General features: G+C 40.0%; 1 protein-coding gene across 13 annotated transcripts in view; it reads left to right on the top strand.

The window, feature by feature from the left end:
* The window catches only part of Pum1 (pumilio RNA-binding family member 1), a 135,841-nt gene that overhangs the window by 111,312 nt on the left and 4,923 nt on the right, over positions 1–19,606 (top strand). For 9 of the 13 annotated variants that reach the window (XM_013519591.1, XM_005395013.2, XM_013519595.1 and 6 more), the window contains 6 exons: positions 5,103–5,370; positions 6,823–6,952; positions 10,590–10,724; positions 14,431–14,568; positions 17,182–17,307; positions 18,200–18,321. In XM_013519591.1, the coding sequence (XP_013375045.1) occupies positions 5,103–5,370; positions 6,823–6,952; positions 10,590–10,724; positions 14,431–14,568; positions 17,182–17,307; positions 18,200–18,321 (919 nt within the window). The remainder of the gene's footprint in view (positions 1–5,102; positions 5,371–6,822; positions 6,953–10,589; positions 10,725–14,430; positions 14,569–17,181; positions 17,308–18,199; positions 18,322–19,606) is intronic. The other 4 variants (XM_005395014.2, XM_005395009.2, XM_013519594.1 and 1 more) reach the window with 1 other exon arrangement.

Raw genomic sequence — 19,606 nt, 5'->3', positions numbered from 1 at the left:
CTAGTTTTCTTTTACGTTGTATTTTGAGGCATGCTCTTGCTATGTCACTGATTTGCCCAGGCTAGGCTTGAACTTAAGATGTTTCTGCCTCATTCTCCCAGAGTGTTCAAATTACAGGAATGTACCCCCATACCTGGCCTCCAACTGACATTATTATTTTCATAATTATTAATAGGTAGTATGCTTATTAACAGGTATAACTTACGTAAAGGGTTAGGTGAAGCCTGATCCAAGTGTAGTAAACTCTAGGTCTACCTCAAAAAGAAAAAGTAGAAGGGATGATGTGGATGTGAATATCCCCCAAATCTGATTCTTCATGTTTTCATATATCTGTCTAGTACCTGTCCTCTCCCTATTTCCTGGTATGCTTTACTGTTTTGTTGATCTCCCTCCATGTCCCCCTCCTGTGTCCTCTCCCTCTTCCTCTTTTCCCTTCCCTCTTCCTCTTTTCCCTTCCCTCCTCTTTTCTCTTCCCCTCCCTGCGCTTTCTTCTTTCCTTCTTTCTATATGGCAATGCTGGGGATTTCAACCCAGGCCTTGTGCATGCTAGGTAAGTGCTGTACCACTGAGCTATAGCCCCTGGCCCATGTTATGTTATGTTATGTTATGTTATGTTATGTTATGTTATGTTATGTTATGTTATTTTGAGACAGGTTCTCCCTAAGTTGCCCGGGCTGGCTTTGAACTTGCAGTCTTCCTGCCTTGGGCTTCCATGTAGCTGGAACTCTTAGTAACCAGTTCATGCTTACAGTTTTCTGTATAATCCTGTTTGTGCCATTTAAAACTCTTTAAGATCAAAAAGTCGCAGATACAATTTATTTTAAGGCATGATTGACACCCTCCAGGCTTTTCATGTGCTCTGAAAGAAAAGTATTGGTTTTTCATTTGTACAAGGTTGAAAGAAAGCTCAAAAACATAATCTACCCAGGACAAAAACAGTGTAATGCTTTAGTTTAATTATTGTTATAAAATACCTGTGTTCCTAAAATTCTTTTTGTCTTATGTTCAAGGTTGCCTGCGTCCTTAGTCTCTTAGGATAAGAAAAGCACAGACACAAAATGCCTTTCTTTGTCCTTGTTCAAACTAAAGTGGTATTGCTTAAGTTACTAGTGAGAAATCTGTACTAAGTGCAGGTTGCCTCTGTGTGTGTGTGTGTGTGTACACATGAGCCTTTAGTTAGATACATCCGCATTCTACACAGAATCTCTAGAAGTGACTTTATCAGCTATAAAAATAAGCATGTGCAAATCAGTACACTCTGGACACATTATTATCATGCACCAATAATATTCTTACTCCTGTCTTTAATTCAGGGCTACCTGTGTGGTGTTAGTGATTGGATTGGGAAGAGCTTAATTTTAAAACATTTTGATGAACACTGTTGACTCTTCCTGTATTACATGCGGAGCTGGGTATTGGGGGCCTTGGGAATTTTTCTTGAAAGATGGCAAGATAGGGCTATACAAGATAGGACTTTGCTTATGAGGCATGTGTAAGATCTGTGAGTACCAAAGACAAATAAATTACACACACCAAGCAGTTGGTATACTAAATGGCCACTGGCAGAAAGCCCTTTAGTAGAATTGTATGTTTAAAAAAAACGAAACTGGAACACAAAATTGTTTTAAAGAAGACATTTAAGCACTTAGTTTCTGTGGAAAGTTGTTACAGGACACAGTCTTATGAGTTCCTCCATTGGAAAAATACTGTAGAAAACAGGGAACTAATGAGAGGCTGCTTTTTAAAGCCTCATGAGAAATGTTTCTTCTGAAGAGTTGCACATTCAAGTACCTCCAGGGCTATAATGGTTTGGATCCCAGTACATGCAGTTGTATGAGCTATGAGGAACTGGGAAAAATATTTCTTCACATTCTTCATCTTAGTGAAATCCGATCACTGAATATTGATGGTCTTTTCGTGAGGTATCTTTTCAGAAAACAACCAGGCATTGGTTTAATGTTTATAGAAATACTGCTTAGCCCACACAGATAGTCTGTGAATTGTCATTTTGCCACTTACAGTTTAGTATGTGGGAAAGTTTATTTTCCCTTTGAGGGATTTGTGTATTTTTTCAATAATAAAAGCTCAGAGAGAGAGAGAGGGCGGGCATATAGATGTATTTGTGCCTATGTTTATCACTGTCTAGAATCTGTGGAGATCAGAGGCATAAAGTCAAAACAAGGGTAAGTGGGGCTGGGGATTTAGCTCAGCGGCAAAGCGCCTGCCTGGCAAGCGCAAGGTCGTGAGTTCGGTTTCCGGTGCCGGAAAAAAACCAAAACAAACAAACAAACAAACAAACAAAAAACAAAAAAAAAAAACAAGGGTAAGTGTATAGACTAATATTACAGGCATATTAACCATTTCCCCTCCTAGCCTTTTGTTATAGATTAGTGTATTTTTTGGCCACAATAATAGAAAATCTAACTATTATTAGCTTTAAAAGTAAGTGAATTTATTGGGTCATATGACTTGAAATATAGTTATAGGACAGTGTTCAGAATTGGTTTATCTCATCATTCAACATTGTCGCCAAGAACTTGGCTATTGCACCTTATCTTCTGCCTCAGTTAGTGATTATGTTCTTAAGATATCTTTAAATTTTTTTAAGGGGCCAGGGATATAGCTCAGCAGCACAGCGCCTTGCTTATTAGCAAGTGCAAGGTTCTTAGTTTGATTTCCAGTACAAAAAAAAAAAATACATCTATTTTAGAGCTGAGCATGGTAGCACACACCTGTAATCCCAGCACTCCAGAGGCTGAGGCAGGAGGGTCGTAAGGAGTTCGAGACCAGCCTGGGCTACAAAGTGAGCTCAAGGCCAGCCTGAACTGCATAGTGAGACCCTGTCTCAAAAAGATAAAAAAAAAATTTGTTTTAAAACTGTGCGTGTGTTTGTGGCATTCCCTTTTAGGCATGCTAGTTGCTGTTGCCACGCTCTTCTAATACCTGCTATACCATCTCTGACTATCTCTTAATCTCTCACAGGGGAAAAAGAGTGGTTTCTGAAATGGAATTTAAAAAACTCAGTCATAATGATTACTATTTATGTATGTATGTATGTATGTATTTATTTGGGGTTTCCAGGAATCAAACTTGGACCTTGCGCTTCCAGGCAGGTACTGTGCCACTGAGCTATATCCCCAGCCCTTTTTGTTTTACTTTAAAATAAATCTGCTTTCTTCCTTTCTTGGATTAGAAAATATTTTCACATTCAACAAGAACAGCAGTGTCCCAGAGAAGAAGAAAACTTGATGTAACAGAGTCTGAATAATGGTTTCGTATAATTGCAGGGGTCCTAACCCTGGAGTCAAAAGCCTGGTTCTGAATTCTGGCCAAGACAGTTATGAGTATTGTGTCTTTGGATGAGCATTTCATCTCTCTGGGTCAAATTTCTTATTACATAAATGGGAATTTAAAAACTCCTTCATAAAAAAGTTCAATGAGAATTCCTTGGAAAGTGTATGGAAAAACTTAGAGTATAGAGGTAGACATAGGACAGATGCTTAGTAAATATTTAAGAGAATTTAACATAAAGCCATTTCCTTTTGGTTCTGTCACTTTCACTAAGACCCAGATCTTTGTAGCTGGGCCTTGGACATCTGTGGAGAAATCCAAGCCAGGTATCTTTCTGTAGTTACCATTAAACTCCAAACCAGACATTCAGTAAAACTGGTGAAGAAGTTAACAAGCAGGTCAGGCGAATGAGCTTGCTCCGGGTTCTGAATTGTTATCTATCTAAACATCTAAGCTCTTTGTAGCTTGTGTGGTTTTTCTTTACTTTTGTTGTTGTTTAAAAGGAGAGGGAGCGGAGCCCTGTGTTGCACGCCTATAGTTCCAGCACTTGGGAGGCTGAGGCAGGAGGGTTACTGGTAGTTTGAGGCCAGCCTGAACTGTACAGCAAGACCCTGTCTCAAAAAATAAAAAATTTAAATTAAAAATAAATAAAAGGAGGGAGAAAAACAGTTGTGAGGGCTGGAGAGTGTAGCTCATTAGTGGAGTACTTACCTAGTTTGCTAGGGGCGATAGCTTCCATCCCCAGCACTGCCCCACCCCTCAGAAGGCTTCATGACCTTCCTGTAGTACAGTCTAAATAATAAGAGCCATTATTTAAACATTTATTTTAAAAGGTACTTGTTAAATTTATGCTCCTTTCTCTGTGCGGCTGGCTGGGAGTTGAACCCAGGGCCTTGCATGTTAGACACATGCTCTACCACTGAGCTATACTCCCAGCCCTGCTTTACTTACTTGATAAGCCTTTGGTCATGTCTCTCTACCTTACCTATCTAGGGACTCTATTTTTCCATTGTCACCAGTCAGAACATCAGTGTCAGTGGCATGCAGGTTGATGCTACTGTAGTCATTTCTGGCTCTGACAATAGAAGTTGTTAAGCACTTCTTGTTTGGGATGAAGAATTTGAAAGCTACATTACATAGTGTGTCTTCCTTTTTCTACCCCTTATCTTTGGCCTTAGATACCTTAGCAGTTTTCATATCTCTGTTTATGAGCAAAATTATTCCTTCAGAGAAAGCTTTTTTGGGGTTTCTTATGTATAAATAGACTGATAGGGATTTTTAAGGGTGGGTTTCAGGTGGAAGTAAAGGTTATTTAAGAAGGGAGGGAGTCTGAGTCTTTTCTGCTGGTACTCAGGGGCTGGGTTCATGCGGTAGCCACCTTACTGAGGGCCATCCTGGCAGTATTGTTGTTAGATGATGATGAGGATGATGATAATGTTTCTTTGAGGCTGGCTCTTCCCAGTGTATCGTATGCTGGCCTCAAACTCACAGGGATCCTTCTACCTCAGCCTCTCACTTGGAATATAATAGGCGTGCACCACGATTCCTAGGTTATTGCTCCATTCTTGCTAGCAGTCTGTCGTCAATGGGAAAAAAGCACCCTCCCCCTAACCTTTGTGTAAAAGTTTCCTTCCATTTTGGTTGTGTAAAAGTTTCTTTATAAAAGTTGTAGCATTAATAGAATTGAATCTTAAAAGCAACAGAACTTTAAAAAAAATCAGAGATGATGGAGCATTTATGTGTAGGATGCTTTTTCCTATCTTACATAATGTTAAGAATAGTCTTAAGTTCTTCTGTTCTGTAACCAACAGGAGGACTCACAAATGGCAGTGGAAGATACATCTCTGCTGCTCCCGGTGCTGAAGCCAAGTACCGCAGTGCAAGCAGTGCCTCCAGCCTCTTCAGCCCCAGCAGCACCCTTTTCTCCTCCTCTCGTTTGCGATACGGAATGTCTGATGTTATGCCCTCTGGCAGGAGCAGACTTTTGGAAGATTTTCGAAATAATCGGTACCCTAATTTACAACTGCGTGAGATTGCTGGACATATAATGGAATTTTCCCAAGACCAGCATGGGTCCAGGTGAGGACTTGGCTTTGGCACTTAAGGTAACTGAAATCTTAATGCCTTAAACTCCATGCCTCACATAGGCATATACTAAAACAAATTGAAATGGTATAATTCAAAGTATACCTGTAGTATGCTGCCTGTTATTTATTCCAGAAGGACATGGATAACAAGGGTCACCAGATAAAGAAGTGTTTGGACAGAGCCTTTATTTTATTTTTTTTTTTGGTTTTTCTCTGGTACCAGGAACTGAACTCACAACCTTGCGCTTGCCAGGCAGGCGCTTTTGCCGCTGAGCTAAATCCCCAGCCCCTGGACAGAGCCTTTAGTAGTGTAGATCGCTTCGAACAACCCTTTTAGCTTTCTGGGTTTCTAGTCCATAAGACTTGTCCCTACAGTGCTAACATGAAAGCGTATGCATACTTTTAAGCAATATAAAGAATCCTTTGCTAAGAGAGGAGTCTTGTCTTTTTTTTTTTTTTTTTTTGTATCGGGGATTGAACTCAGGATCTTGTACTTGGTGGGCAGGAGCTTATGCCACTGAGCTATATCCCCAGCCCTAGGAGAAGTGTCTTCAAATGTAAGTTTGGACCTCAGCTGTGTAAGAGTAAGGCGGCAGATCTTCCACTTACAGTGGTGAGGGTGGCAGCTGCCATAGCAGATCAGACTAGGCTTAGTCTACCTCTTTGGCTGCTCTCAGGACTTTCCTAGAGATGAAGCATAGTTAAATGGCATCACCCATCCTTCTTTGCCACCCCTTTCTGTTTCCATTTGCTTTCCCCCACTCTCCCTGTACCCACTGAAACAACTTACAGTAACCTCCCTTCACTTTAAGTTCTGGTGGCCTGCTGCTGCACAAGTGCTTCTCATATTTGGAATCAGTAGGTGATTCAGAGACAGCGTGATTTTCCTGAGGTAAACAAGGCAAACTGTTTAGCTGCTACTTAAGAAAATAATGAATATTGCTGTTTCTGGATATGAGTTAAAGAATATAGTAAGACTCTAGCTTTAGCTATTGCTATAGGGCTGGCTTCTAAAAGCAAAAGTCAAGAAGTGCTGTCAACTTTGTGTGTGTGCCCTACAATAAAGAAATGTGGTCAGGCGTGGTGGTGCTTGCCTGTAATCTCAGGACTCAGGAGGCTGAGGGGGAGGATTGCCCTGAGTTTGAGGCCAGCCTGGGCTACATAAGTGAGTTCCAGGCCGGCCTGAACTACATAGCAAGACTCTCTCCCCCTACCTCACCAAGAAAAGAAAAAAGAAAAAGAAATGTGTTAAAGGTTTTAAAAGTTCAGCTACTTGGGATAATTCCCTCTTTAGGAAATTCTTTGAGTGAGCTTGTGACTCATTTAAACAATACTCAGTTTGTTGTTTGCACATATGAATGCATAGTTCACAACCGATAAAGTGTGACTTACTAATTTCCCAGTCTTTAAATGCTGTAATTGTTCCTTTTACTTTTTGCTTCAGATTCATTCAGCTAAAACTAGAGCGTGCTACAGCAGCTGAACGTCAGCTTGTCTTCAATGAAATCCTCCAGGCTGCTTACCAGCTAATGGTGGATGTGTTTGGAAATTATGTCATTCAGAAGTTCTTTGAAGTAAGTCTTTGTTCTTTCTATTCTTTGACTTTAGAGAATATCCGGAGTGTTTTGCTTTTCACTGGCTTTTTAAAAGAACAATTCTGATTCCATTCCAGCCCTTACAATAAAGTGTGTGTGGTCTTTCTGAAGAGCTTTTTAGTTTTTTCCAGCTGATTAGCAGTGGTTTGTTCATTCGGTTTAAATACCCAAGCAGGTCATGCTAGTCTATTCTGGAAATGTGGTTTGAGAACTGTCTCCGTTTAAGACTCAGCACGTTTATTTATGATTGTCACAATGGTTTCATTAAACACATCACTTTTGGAAGAAGTAATTGTTTTTTTCTTAGCAGGATTACAATTAGTATAAAAAAATGAAAAAAGGAATTAAAGATTCCTAGAGAATTGTCTTTAAACACCAACTCCAGTATTTTTCTTCAGAAACTAGTTTCATTAAATGCTTCTTGGAAGATCCTTTGGCCATTACTTTTTACTTCATCTCTTAATTTGAGTATTCTCGTTGTTAACATTGTCTTTGGAAAGAAAATATGAAAATGTTGGTTTAATGTCTTTGTCTTCTAATGAGTTAAGGTTTCAGAGAAGCAGTTTTTTGCACACCATTGTTGGCAACTTGCAAGTTCTGAATCTCGAGTGGTACTTAGTCACTTTGTCATTTCTGGGACAAAATACCCGACCCCCACAACTTGAAGGAAGGGAGCTTTATTTTGGTTCCCAAGATAATACACAGTGTATTAACCATTGTTATGCCCCTATCATAGTTTCATCCTTTTATGGTCACCTAGCTCCAGGGAGAAATGGCATGGTGGAAGGGCCTGGATAGAGGGAAGCTGCTCCTGTCATGACAGCCAGGAAGCTGTTCCCCCCATGGGGGTGCAGAGAGGCAGGTGGAGAGAAAGGGAAAGAGAGAGTGAAGAAAAGCTAGGATGGCAGGTAGCCATGTCACCTGTTGGGTAAAGCTCTCAGTTAGTTACCCACTTCTTCTGACCATATAACACCTCCCAGCATGAACTCACCAGTGGGCTGATCCACCAGTGAGCGCCGACATGTTCTGTTCACCGCTGCAAAGCCCCATCTCTGCATGCAAGAGGTTTGGGAGAGGACATCCAGATACAGACCACAACAGGCACAAGCTATTGAAATTAAGAATCTGTTATAGGAATAAACCTTAGAACTCTGAATACTACCTGCCACCAAACTTTGTAAAGTTCTTGTATCTTTTTTTGTTTGTTTGGTTTTTGTCCTGTTTTGCACTGTGTAGTTCAGAGTGGCCTTGAACTCACTATGGAGCTCAGGCTGGCCTCCAACTTGCGGTAGTACATCCTCAGCCTCCCTAGTGGTGGGATTACAGGTGTACACCATCACACCCATTTTATTTTTCTGTATGAAGATTAAAAAATGTCTTCTACTGGGCATGGTGGCACATGCCTGTAATCCTGGCTCTTTGGGAAGCTCAGGAAGGAGACTACAAGTTTGAGGCCAGTCTGGGCAATTATAAGTCCATGTCTCAGATTTAAAAAAATAAATAAATGGGGATATAGCACAGTGGTAGTCTGTTTTCTTAATGTGCATGAGGTCCTGGATTCAGTCTTCAGTATGAGGAAAAAAAAAAGGCTTCCTACTCACAGGCTTTATCACCTCCATTTTTCTTATGAAGCCTTAAGTTCTAAGTATACACTAAAAAAACGAGTCTAAACGTGTCTGTTATACTGTTGGTACTAGAAAGTTTCTATTCCGCCATTTTTCCAGGGATACAAAAATAGAGGGCCACAGCTCTACAGGGTGGCGCAGATTGGAGTGGCTTAACATGCAAGTAGATTATAGTCCTGTGGTTTGGGGAAAGCTCAAAACTTCCCTGGGTGTTAGTGCCCTTTTCTAGAAAATGAGGGGGTTGGACAGGCTGAGAATTCATAAATTCTTCTCTAGTTTCATGATTAAGCTGTTTAAAGGAAAATAAAAAAAAGGCAAGGGTAGAAAATCATTCTCAATGCTAACAGCAAAAAATGTATGAAAAGCTGTTCAACATCACTGGTCATTTGAGAAACGCAAATTAAAACAACATTGAGATTCCATCTCACCCTGGAAAGAATGGCTCTTATCAAGAAATCAACCAATAATAAATGCTGGAGGGACTGTGGGGAAAAAGGAACCCTTCTGCAGTGGTGGTGGGAGTGTAGACTGGTACAACCACTGTGAAAATCAATGTGGAGATTCCTCAAAAAACTAGGCGTGGAGGTCCCATTTGACCCAGCTATTTATTCCCTTTCTGGGTATCTTCCCAGAAGAATTAAAAACATTATACCACATGATATATGTGCAGCTATGTTTACAGCAGCACAATTTGTAATAGCTAGACCTTGCAAACAACCCAAATGCCCATCAACCAAGGAATGGGTAAAAAAGATGTGGTATTTTTATATAATGGAGTACTACTCAGCCATAAAGATAAACTCGAAGCTTTTATAGGTAAATGGGTGCACTTGAGACCATACTCATAGGTAAAATAAATCAGACGCAAATGTGTAAACATATTGTCTCCCCAGTGTGAGAAGCTGAAAGAGTAAATAAGATCCAAAATGTACAATAGATATTGAAAAATGGGAAGAAACTTCAGAAGGAAAGGGAAACTGGTTTAGGGGAATGGTGAAAAGAAGGAAGGGAAAAGCAAAAGGAAAAAAAAAATATATGAATGATAGTTAAAGTTTGTGCTAATATTGTTTGGACAATTAAATGCTGATGTCTTGTACTCTGAGTAATTTAAAGATAATACACAATGTATTAACCATTGTTATGCCCCTATCATATTCTTTTGAAATTTTATTTTTTGTTCTATTTTGTTACTGTTTTTAAGATTTCAAAAAAGGGAAAAAAAAATCATTCTCAGTCTAATTTTTTTTTCCTTTTTTAAGGTTTTAAAAAAGGAAAAAAAAATCATTCTCAGTCTAATTTGTTTTGTTTTGTTTTTCTTCTGGTACCGGGAATCGAACTCACAACTTTGTGCTTGCCACGCAGGCACTGTGCCGCTGAGCTAAATCCCCAGGCCCTTTTAGTCTAATTTTAATGCCTACCCTTGGCTTTTGATTCTGTTAACATTTTCCCTCTCAAGTCTGTTGGCTCATGTAAATAATAACAATTCTTGAAAAGATACAGTGTTTGGCTTAAACTTCACGTAGAAGAAAGAGCATGTTAGCCAGGAGTTCATGGTACCTCAAGTGCTGTAATTTGCTGCAAGAAGTCCTTCCTTGTATCTTTCCCAGTCATTGTGTGAAGCCCTTAAAATGTGTTTCCCATGCAGTATCCATTTTAGAATAAATACATGTGCTCTTATAATTAATGGAGTGTAGATTCATTTAATAGTATCAAATAATGACAGCTTTGAGGATTAAATATTTACTGAGCAGAAACTGCTAGAATTGTATCTGAGAAAAAAAATTTTAACATTAAAAGGAGTTTCTCATAATCGGACTGAGGACTACTGGCTTGAAGAAACAAAGGATCTTTAAATAAAAGGTTTAGTTAATCATAGGTAACAGGGCTAAAGGAGATTATGTCAATGGTTGGTGCAGAATAATGAAAGCTTTGCTTTCTCTGGTTTTTTCCTTCTGCCTAAGTAATGGTGTTCACCCACACATTATGTCTAGTTTGGCAGCCATGAACAGAAGCTGGCTTTGGCGGAACGAATTCGAGGCCATGTCCTGTCATTGGCACTACAGATGTATGGCTGCAGAGTTATACAGAAAGCTCTTGAATTTATTCCCTCAGACCAGCAGGTAATTGTAAGTTTCCCCTTTAACTTTTCTCTTGGTGTTTGATGTTTCTCTGTGGTACGTGCAATGACTCCTATAAATCTGTCAGTCTTTGGTTTTCTTTCACAGTGTTACATTAGTACTCATGGCTACTGTTCTGTGCATGGCAAGCATGAAGTATGCAATTAATTTTGTAAATTTATAGTGGATCAAGCCTCTTGTGTTAAAAAACAGTAGATTCCAACACCCTTCTCTTTGACTATTAGAACTTAGCCTTTAGTAGATGCAGTTACACAATGTGGTGCTTTTCTTACCAATAATTGAAATAAAATATTAATGTTACCGTTTTCTTCAACCTAAACTGAGCATCACAGCAAACAAAAGCCTTCATCCAACCTGTGTTCCACTCCGTCTTGTTTACTGTGTTATCATGTACTAACCAAATTGGTGCTCTGTGCCAGGTGCTGGGCAGCACAGAGTCGACTGGGACCCATCTGGCCTGCTGCCTGCAGTCCGGTGGGAAGGGCGGTGGAAGGCAGTGGTACCCACCTGAGAGAGGCTCCTTGGCCTGCCCAGTGCTCCCGAGGGGAGGCTTTGCAAAGGACAGGGCTAAGGAGTCAGACAGAGGAAAGGGACGGAAATCTGAACTACTAGGTGCTGCAAGTGGAGAGCTGATGGAGAAATCCCCTGAAGAGGCGTTGGGCTTCAGGACTACTCACAGAGCGGGTCCACCCTTCACTACACGGACAGCCTTGAGCCTCGGGTGCTTCTGACCTCAGCCCTCAGTCTGGGGCTCTGAGCTCCCTCAGCCCTTCTCAGTGGAGGGGTCGCCATTGTCTGGCAGTGATGACCCACTTGCCCTCACTGAGAACACAGTTCGATAATGAGAATCTCCGTTATGGACTCAGGTTCTGAGCCAGGCGAGATGCGCACCACCTCCAGTTCAAATGCAACCCAGCCGTGCAAACCACCGGCCTCTGGTGTAGGCGCTGGCAGAGATGGCAGCTGGGGGAGTCCAGAGCCCTTCAGGCTGAGTTTCATAGTGTGTGTGTGAAGATGCTGGTGAAGGCAGAGGCAAAGTTGGGACAGCATATTTGGGGTTCCTTCGTGTAGTGTTCTGTGCTAGAGATGTGGCATTGTTTTTTTTTTTTTTTTTTTTTTTTTTAAGCTGGTGTTTTTAAGAAGTTGAATGCAAATGTGGGACTGTTTTGAGGTTTCATCTAATGCCTGTAGGTCATTATTAATTTTAGTTTTCCTAGATAATTGAATCTTTTCTCTTTAATTTTTTTTTCCTTTTTTGGTAGCAGGGAGTGAACCTAGGGCCTTAGATATGCTAGGCAAAGGCAGGCACTCTTCCACTAAGCTACATTTTCAGTCCTTCTTGTTTCTTTTAAACATGGGAGGTTTTGCCCCATGTGGCCTCTTGACCACTTACTAAAAGAATGCAGAAGGATGATACTTGTTAAGTATCACCTCCGCAACACACACACACACACACCCCACCACCACCACCACCACCGTTTTCTCCCATAAAGATGGTAAATTGTTGATTTTTGTTTCTGACTTTGCAAATTTTACTCCTTTCAGATTGGATAGATATAGTATAGAAGTTTTTTAGTTTGTTGTTTGGTTTTTGTTAACCGCCCCCCTCTCCAATTTGTTTTTTCTCTCTCACGTATTTTTGTGTCTTTTTTTGTCTTCTGGTCATGTTTCTCTTCTGCTGTTCTGTTCTAGGTTTGAATTCCTTCCTGCTATGGATACTGTGCTGTGTTTTAGATGCAAGTGTATTTAAAATAATAAAATTATGATGAAATTAGCTTAGTTTTAAAACAGTTTTTACCTCTTTCAGATCAAGAAAATATTTAGGGAAGCCATCTTTCTTTTTTGGTGGGGGGCGCGTTTTTCCTGTACTGGGAATCGAACAGGGAAGCCCTCTTTCTTTTGTTCACAAGTTACCTTTATCTTTATGATGTATCAGCATCATTCATTATTAATCATTCCTATAGTTACATTTCTGGAGTAAACTGTTCTCTGTGCTATTTGATTAGATGTTTCCCTTTCCTTTTTGGCATTTGATTAGTAAACTTTCCTTTGTATTCTATCATTGTAATCTTGAATTTCTTTAATTGGATATTTTAGTTGCTTTGACATACTTAGTATCTCAGGGACTGAAGCTATTTTGTCATTTTAAAGTGCCTGTTGTCATCTAACAGAAATACAGTCACTGCAGTAAGCAGAAATTGGAGGCAGGAAGGAAAGGGCACAGCAATGTATAGTCAGTTCTGCTCAGATTTCTGAGGCAATGAGTTTTGAGGAAGGGCTTCAGACAGAATCTGTCTCTTTCTATACCTTTGTTGCCTTCACCCAGTCACATACCCATTCTCACATTCACCCATCCATACTCCGCGTCTGGCTGTTGTCTGTATTCCCTTGTTTGGACTAAGAAAGCATTCTGTCAACTTTACAGTCATCATAAATGCTGAGGCCACACCCTGGGCTAGAATTCTTATTCTGTTGATTTCTCTTATGGTTTGTTGTTTGGTTTTTGTTAACCTCCCCCTCTCCAATTTGTTTTTTCTCTCTTACGTATTTTTGTGTCTTTTTTTGTCTTCTGGTCATGTTTCTCTTCTGCTGTTCTGTTCTAGGTTTGAATTCCTTCCTGCTATGGATACTGTTTGGGGTTCCTTTTTCTTCCGTTTTTTCTTTTGAGACATGATTTTCTCTTGTTGTCCAGGCTAGTTTTGAAGTCTGGCGCTAGGCCTCTGTGGGGCGGAACTACAGGTGTGTACTACCATACCTAGTTGTATCCACAGTTTAAATATATGGCTTAATTCTTCTCAGGCTCAGTGTCTAAATATATGTGCGTGGAAAGGCTGTGTAGGATATTACATAATTGACAGTTGGTTTGCCAACAAACACTCGTACCACACACTGAAGCCAGATTGCTTGGGTTTGAATCTTGGCAGTGTGGGTCGAGATTTTGAACAAAGTTTTCAATTTTTTTTTCGTGCTTTGCTTCTTCATGTGTAATAGTGCCCAATGCATAGGTCTGTCAGGAAAAATCTGTGGGTAAAAACGTGGTAAGCACAGCAATGCCAGTTTAGGGTCCACTGTAGATTAATGCTTGTTATTATTAATAACAAACCATAACAGGGTTGTCAAAATAAAATTCCGAAGTACATGTGAAATCTTTTAATATAGTTTGTTTCAAATAGATTGCTTTCTGTTTAAAGTGGTCTGCATTTTAAAAAATGTGCCTGCTGGCCTGAACCACTGGCAGTACCTTCATGACTGTCCCAACAGGCGGCTTGTACCACTGGTGCTGCATACAAATACTACTTTTATTGGTCTTTTTACTAACAAAGTTACTAAAAAGCCGCCTGATGCGACAGTCACATATTTACCACCAGTGATTCAAGCTGACCCGTAGTAAGACAAATGCATTATGGCCCTGTCATGAATGTGTTAAAGCTCTAAGAAGTTGTTCTCACGTTAGAGATCTTTTGTGGTACTGGTTATCCTTACAGTAACTTTTACTGCATAGTAGACTTGTAAACACATGGGAAAACTTGAGGGCTCATTTGTTGCCACACTGTCATATCATCACAGTTGCACTGTTCCCCTTACATTGTTCCTGAATTCCACTCAGTGCCTTGATGTCTCATAAGGAGACTAGACTGTCCAGGTATTTGCTTGGTGTGATTCTGTTGTTGCTTTCTTTCCTTGTATCCAATAGAATGAGATGGTTCGGGAACTAGATGGCCATGTCCTCAAGTGTGTCAAAGACCAGAACGGCAATCATGTGGTTCAGAAATGCATTGAATGTGTGCAGCCCCAGTCTTTGCAGTTTATCATTGATGCATTTAAAGGGCAGGTAAGTGACTCAGCAAAGAAAGAAAGGAAACAAATTAATGAGTGTCTCTGTTGTGAGCAGCAAACAGAATAGGATTTGTGGCATGTTCCCAGTATGGTTTGTCTGTCAGCCTGCAGCAAAAAGCAGCCCTTCAAAGTGGCTCTGTGTCACCAGCTTTCCTTTAATTATCTTTGGACCTTCTCTCCATCATTAAGGCAGATGTCTGCTCGTGTTGGAATGAAACACTGTCATCAGAATTTTTAAGATGAAATCTCATATTTGATGAGTAATATTTTTCTTTAGTTAAGTATTATCCCAATATTTATTTATTGATTCATTGCTTTCTTTTTGAGACAGAGTGTTAGTATGTAGTTCAGGCTGACCTATAACTTTTATATATATAGCTGGCCTTGAACACACAGTGATCTTCCTGCCTTACCCTTGCAAGTGCTGGGATTACAGATGTGTGCCACCATGGCTGGCTGTTCTAATATTTAAAGGGTATTTTAAAAATTCAGGTTATTTGTAGAAGTAAACTTGTAGGTCATACATGAATATATCTTTAATATAAGTAGATGCCTCTTACCTGAAATTTTTTGGAGGGGATATATGATTCACATTGGTTTGAAATGCATTAAGTAGCCACATAACCAGAGATAACTTCTAATTTCTCTATTTACTTGCATGTCAAAAGTCTGTTCTTAGCACCAGCTTCTAAGTTGTTACTTTTACCTTGGTTTTTCCTAAATTGCCTCTAAATTATTACTTTCTTTTGCCAAAAATAACACCCTCAGACTTTTCTAAGTTAGTGGGACAGGAGAGTAAAACATACCGCCCTTTGGGTATGTGATAAAATTTTTTTAAAGAAAGGAGAATGAGACAAATCCTGTAGATTTTTACTTGTAAAAATCAGGTGTAGTTTATCAGGAACATGTATGATTAAGCCTAGATTGGTAAATGGTTTTGACTTTTTTAGGTTTTGCAATTTCTTCTGTTACTGCAGTGATTAAGTAGGGTACAGTTAGCATTTAGGGGTCTTGAAAGACGAGACTCCATGTGGGGCAGGGTATGGGGAGACCCTGAATATGCGTGCCTGTGTGTATTTGTTTTGAACACAGCACCAGGAGGATGGAACCCAGGGCCTGACACGTGCTGATTGAGTGCCCTACCACTAAGTTGTATCTGGAGAGAATACTGATTGTCAAGATGCAAGTGCCAAACATTTGATATCTATAGTATATAAAGAACCTCTGTAATCAAAGAAAGGAATACAATGTAATAAGAAAAATGAGCTCAAAACATGAATTAAGATTTCACAGAAGAAATGCTGCCAGTAGACATGGAAAAGTTGATTCCATTAGTGATGAGAAAAATACAAAAAGAGGCCCTAATGACTGAGTGTTTCCGACCCTTCAGTTGGTGTGTGCTGTGGGAATGCAGGGTCTAGCAAACTGCCAGTAGGAATGCATACTGACACAGCCACTTTGGAAAATAATTTATTATCATCTTTCAAATTTCAGCGTTTATATTTCCAGTGATCTAATACTTCTGGCCTAGATTCATGACTAGTGTTCATCTGCACAGTGTATATGCCTTAAGACCTATGTAGACATGTTTAAGATAGAATTGTTCCACTTATGGGAAAAGACTTAGCACTGTGGATGTCCATGAGCTGAATATTGGATTTCTAAAATACTAATATTCAGCCAACAGGATCCTACATATCTGTGCAGGGTAACCTGCAGTGTTACCACAGTCTTGTAAGTGAATGTTGAATGACATTGCCAACATTGCTGTAGGCTATGAATGTAGCATTTTTATAAAGCTAAACTCAAGAAGCGTACAGTATATTATCAGTGGTAAGCATAAAAAGCTACATATGTAAAAATCATACATAAAGCTGTAAGTGCAGTGACTGACATTTGATGGGGAAGCATTCAGTATTGTGTTAGCTGTTGTTACTGCTCCTGTCATTGTTATTGATTACAGATCTGAGTTGTGTATCCTTTAGCTTGGGTGGGCAGGATCAAGATTGAATGTCTGACCTAAAGCCCATGCAAGGGCTGGGGATGTGGCTCAGTGGCAGAGTTCTTGCCTTGCATGCACAAGGCCCTGAGTTCAATCCCCAGCACTACAAGGGGGAAAAGGCCCATTCACTCTTCTGTTACTCAAAACTCAGTAAAACACCCCAATATTGACTTAAGAATATTGTACGCGGTTGGTGTGTTTATGGGAGAGCAGTTAGGATTTTCTCCTAACCCTCCTTGCTTGCACTGGATAAGCAGTCCATGATTGAGCACCCACCTCCCTTCTGTTTTTAAAAAACTCCCATCTTTTAGAGAAGCTGTTGAATGACAGTCTTGGTTCTTAACTGCATTTTTTTGTGACTTTGTTTCTTTCTGGGCTTGGAAAAGCCCTTCATTCTGAATTAATGAAAATGAAATAAATTTCCAAAATAATTAAGATGGATTTATTTACATGCAAGAGACATACACCTGTTGTTATTTGTACAGAGAACTTAAAACCATTAGGCTTATTTGTGAAAATCAATGAGATAGTGTGTATAAATGCTTTTGAAGCAGTGAAAGTGGCAAGTGTCATTTTTTGGCTTTCTTTATATGTTGTCTGCCCTAGGTATTTGCCTTATCCACGCATCCTTATGGCTGCCGAGTGATTCAGAGAATCCTGGAGCACTGTCTTCCTGACCAGACTCTCCCTATTTTAGAGGAGCTTCACCAGCACACAGAGCAACTTGTACAGGTAGTGGGGTTGCCAGTAGAGGAGCTGCTTCCACCAGTGGGCTTCAGTGCGCCCTGGTAGACCCTGTGCTGGTGTGTTTTGTCAGCATAGTTCCAGAAATTTGTAATACCCTTGAGTCTTTTGGGTATGTTTTTAATGGCAGCCTGGTTTGTGTTTCATGACTGTGAGCTGTGAGTAGAACCTGGACCTCAGAGAGTTAGAGATGACTTCTGGAGCTGTTGTGGATTTTGTCCCATTTGGGAGACCGTTTCCTCTTGTTCTCAATCTCATCATTGGCAGACCAACTAAGTGTGTCAATTGGTTGCTTCTTTCAGGCTTGATACTTTACTCTCATTCTGCCTGTTTTGGACATAAGTCTTTCCAGTTTTTAATCTATTACAGAAAGGTGCAGCAAACCATCTGAACATTGCTAATGACTATTCTCAGAACACTGCCACTTTTAAAATTACAGGCCTACTTTTTTGTTGTTGTTCTTTTTGAGATAGGGTCTCATTATGTAATCCAGGTTGGCCTTGAGTTCACTAAGTAGTCCAGGCTGATTTTGAAATTGCAGTGATCCTCCTTCCTGCCTCTCCCTCCCGAGTGCTGGGATTACTGGCATGTGCCACCATGCCCAGCTAGGCCAACTCTTTTGTATACAGTAATTAATGAAGAATTCAACCAGAACTTCTAGATAGATAGATGAAAAGATAGTCCCTTGTGTAGTAATAATATGTACCTGTTTTATAATGATAGGCGAAATTGTTATTATTTATTTTAAAATTCTGTAGTTTTAGTGTTCAGATAAGCTATCATACTGAACAAGAAAGACTGACATTACTTAGATGTAATACTTAAATAAGCCACAGAACTGGTTTTTATGTACATTTTACTTCTCATCTTTCTCAAACAGGATCAGTACGGAAATTATGTAATCCAGCATGTATTAGAGCACGGTCGTCCTGAGGATAAAAGCAAAATTGTAGCGGAAATCCGAGGCAATGTACTTGTATTAAGTCAGCACAAATTTGCAAGGTATGTGCTTTGAGTTCCATGGCTTCTTTTCCAGAAGAGAGGATTGAGTAATAGTCCAGCTATAGAAAAAATGAATGATAATCGTTTTAATGTTTTTAGAAGCATATGTAGCTTTAAAAGTTGAGTAGTTTTACAAAGTCAGGGCTGCATGAAGTCCCTTAAGTGAGTATCTCATTGTCCTACAATCAGCCACTATGAAATCTGGGGCCTATGTTTTCAAAAAAAGCACTGTGGTACACTGGGTATTTCATGAACTGAATTGTTTGGAATTGTGGAATGTTTATCACTCAGGTTCTGCCTGAGCCTGAAAGACAGGCAATTTATAGAATCTCCATAAACCTCAGCATTCTCAGAGTCTCATCTCGAGTTTCATAGTGTCCAGGCTCAAGAGTGAAGCATGCTAGCTGTTCCCAACTTGTGAAAGATGTTTCCGGTGACTTAGAAGTAGCAGAGGCTGGAGAGGAAGTCATGGGGTTAGTGGGATAGTCTTTAGGTAGAGTGTGGCTGTCCTGCTGTTTATATAGCATGGTGCTTTACATTTTTTGAATATGTTCTTTTCTGGTTCTTAGGATAAATTGCAGGGCAGGTAGTATTTACTTAACTTTCAAGTTTATTAATGTTCATGGCTCTTTGTTTTGTTTTTGGTCTCATTTCCCCTCCCCTCCCCTCCTCTCCTCACTGCCTTCAGGGTTTTGTTACACAGTTTAGGCTGGCCTTGAACTCACTTTGTACACCAGGCTGGCCTCAGACTTGCAGTGATCCTCTTGCCTTAGCCTCCTGAGTGCTGGGATTACAGGCAATCCCAGAACTTCTAGATAGATAGATGAAAAGATAGTCCCTTGTGGTGGCACAATGTGCCACCACACCTGGCCTTAATATTCACTTTTAATTTATAAAGTCTTATGACATTGTAACATGAAAAATAGAGAAAAGAAATAAAAGTACCCAAAGTGTGGTGATTTGGTGTATAAGGAGGAATGTTTAATAGAACTATTCACCTATATGGTAGGTTGCCCTAGAAAGTAGGTACTTCTGAATCAGAGATTCCTAAGCTTCAGTTAAATGACTATCTTGGGGGCTGGAGATTTAGCTCAGTGGCACAGCGCCTGTCTGGCAAAGCGCAAGGTCGTGAGTTCAATTCCCGGTACCGGGGGGCTGAGCGGGAATGACTATCTTGCAGGCTACAGCAGAAGGTATCCTGTACTGGTTAGGTATGGACTTTCTAAGGGCTTTTCCTTGTTTTTTTTTTTTTTTTTTTTTTTTTTTTTTATTTTGGATATAGGGT

The sequence above is a fragment of the Chinchilla lanigera genome, unplaced genomic scaffold (assembly GCF_000276665.1).
Source record: "Chinchilla lanigera isolate Chin_1 unplaced genomic scaffold, ChiLan1.0 scaffold00051, whole genome shotgun sequence".
NCBI lineage: Eukaryota > Metazoa > Chordata > Mammalia > Rodentia > Chinchillidae > Chinchilla > Chinchilla lanigera.
This window is presented reverse-complemented; position numbering and strand designations above follow the sequence as displayed.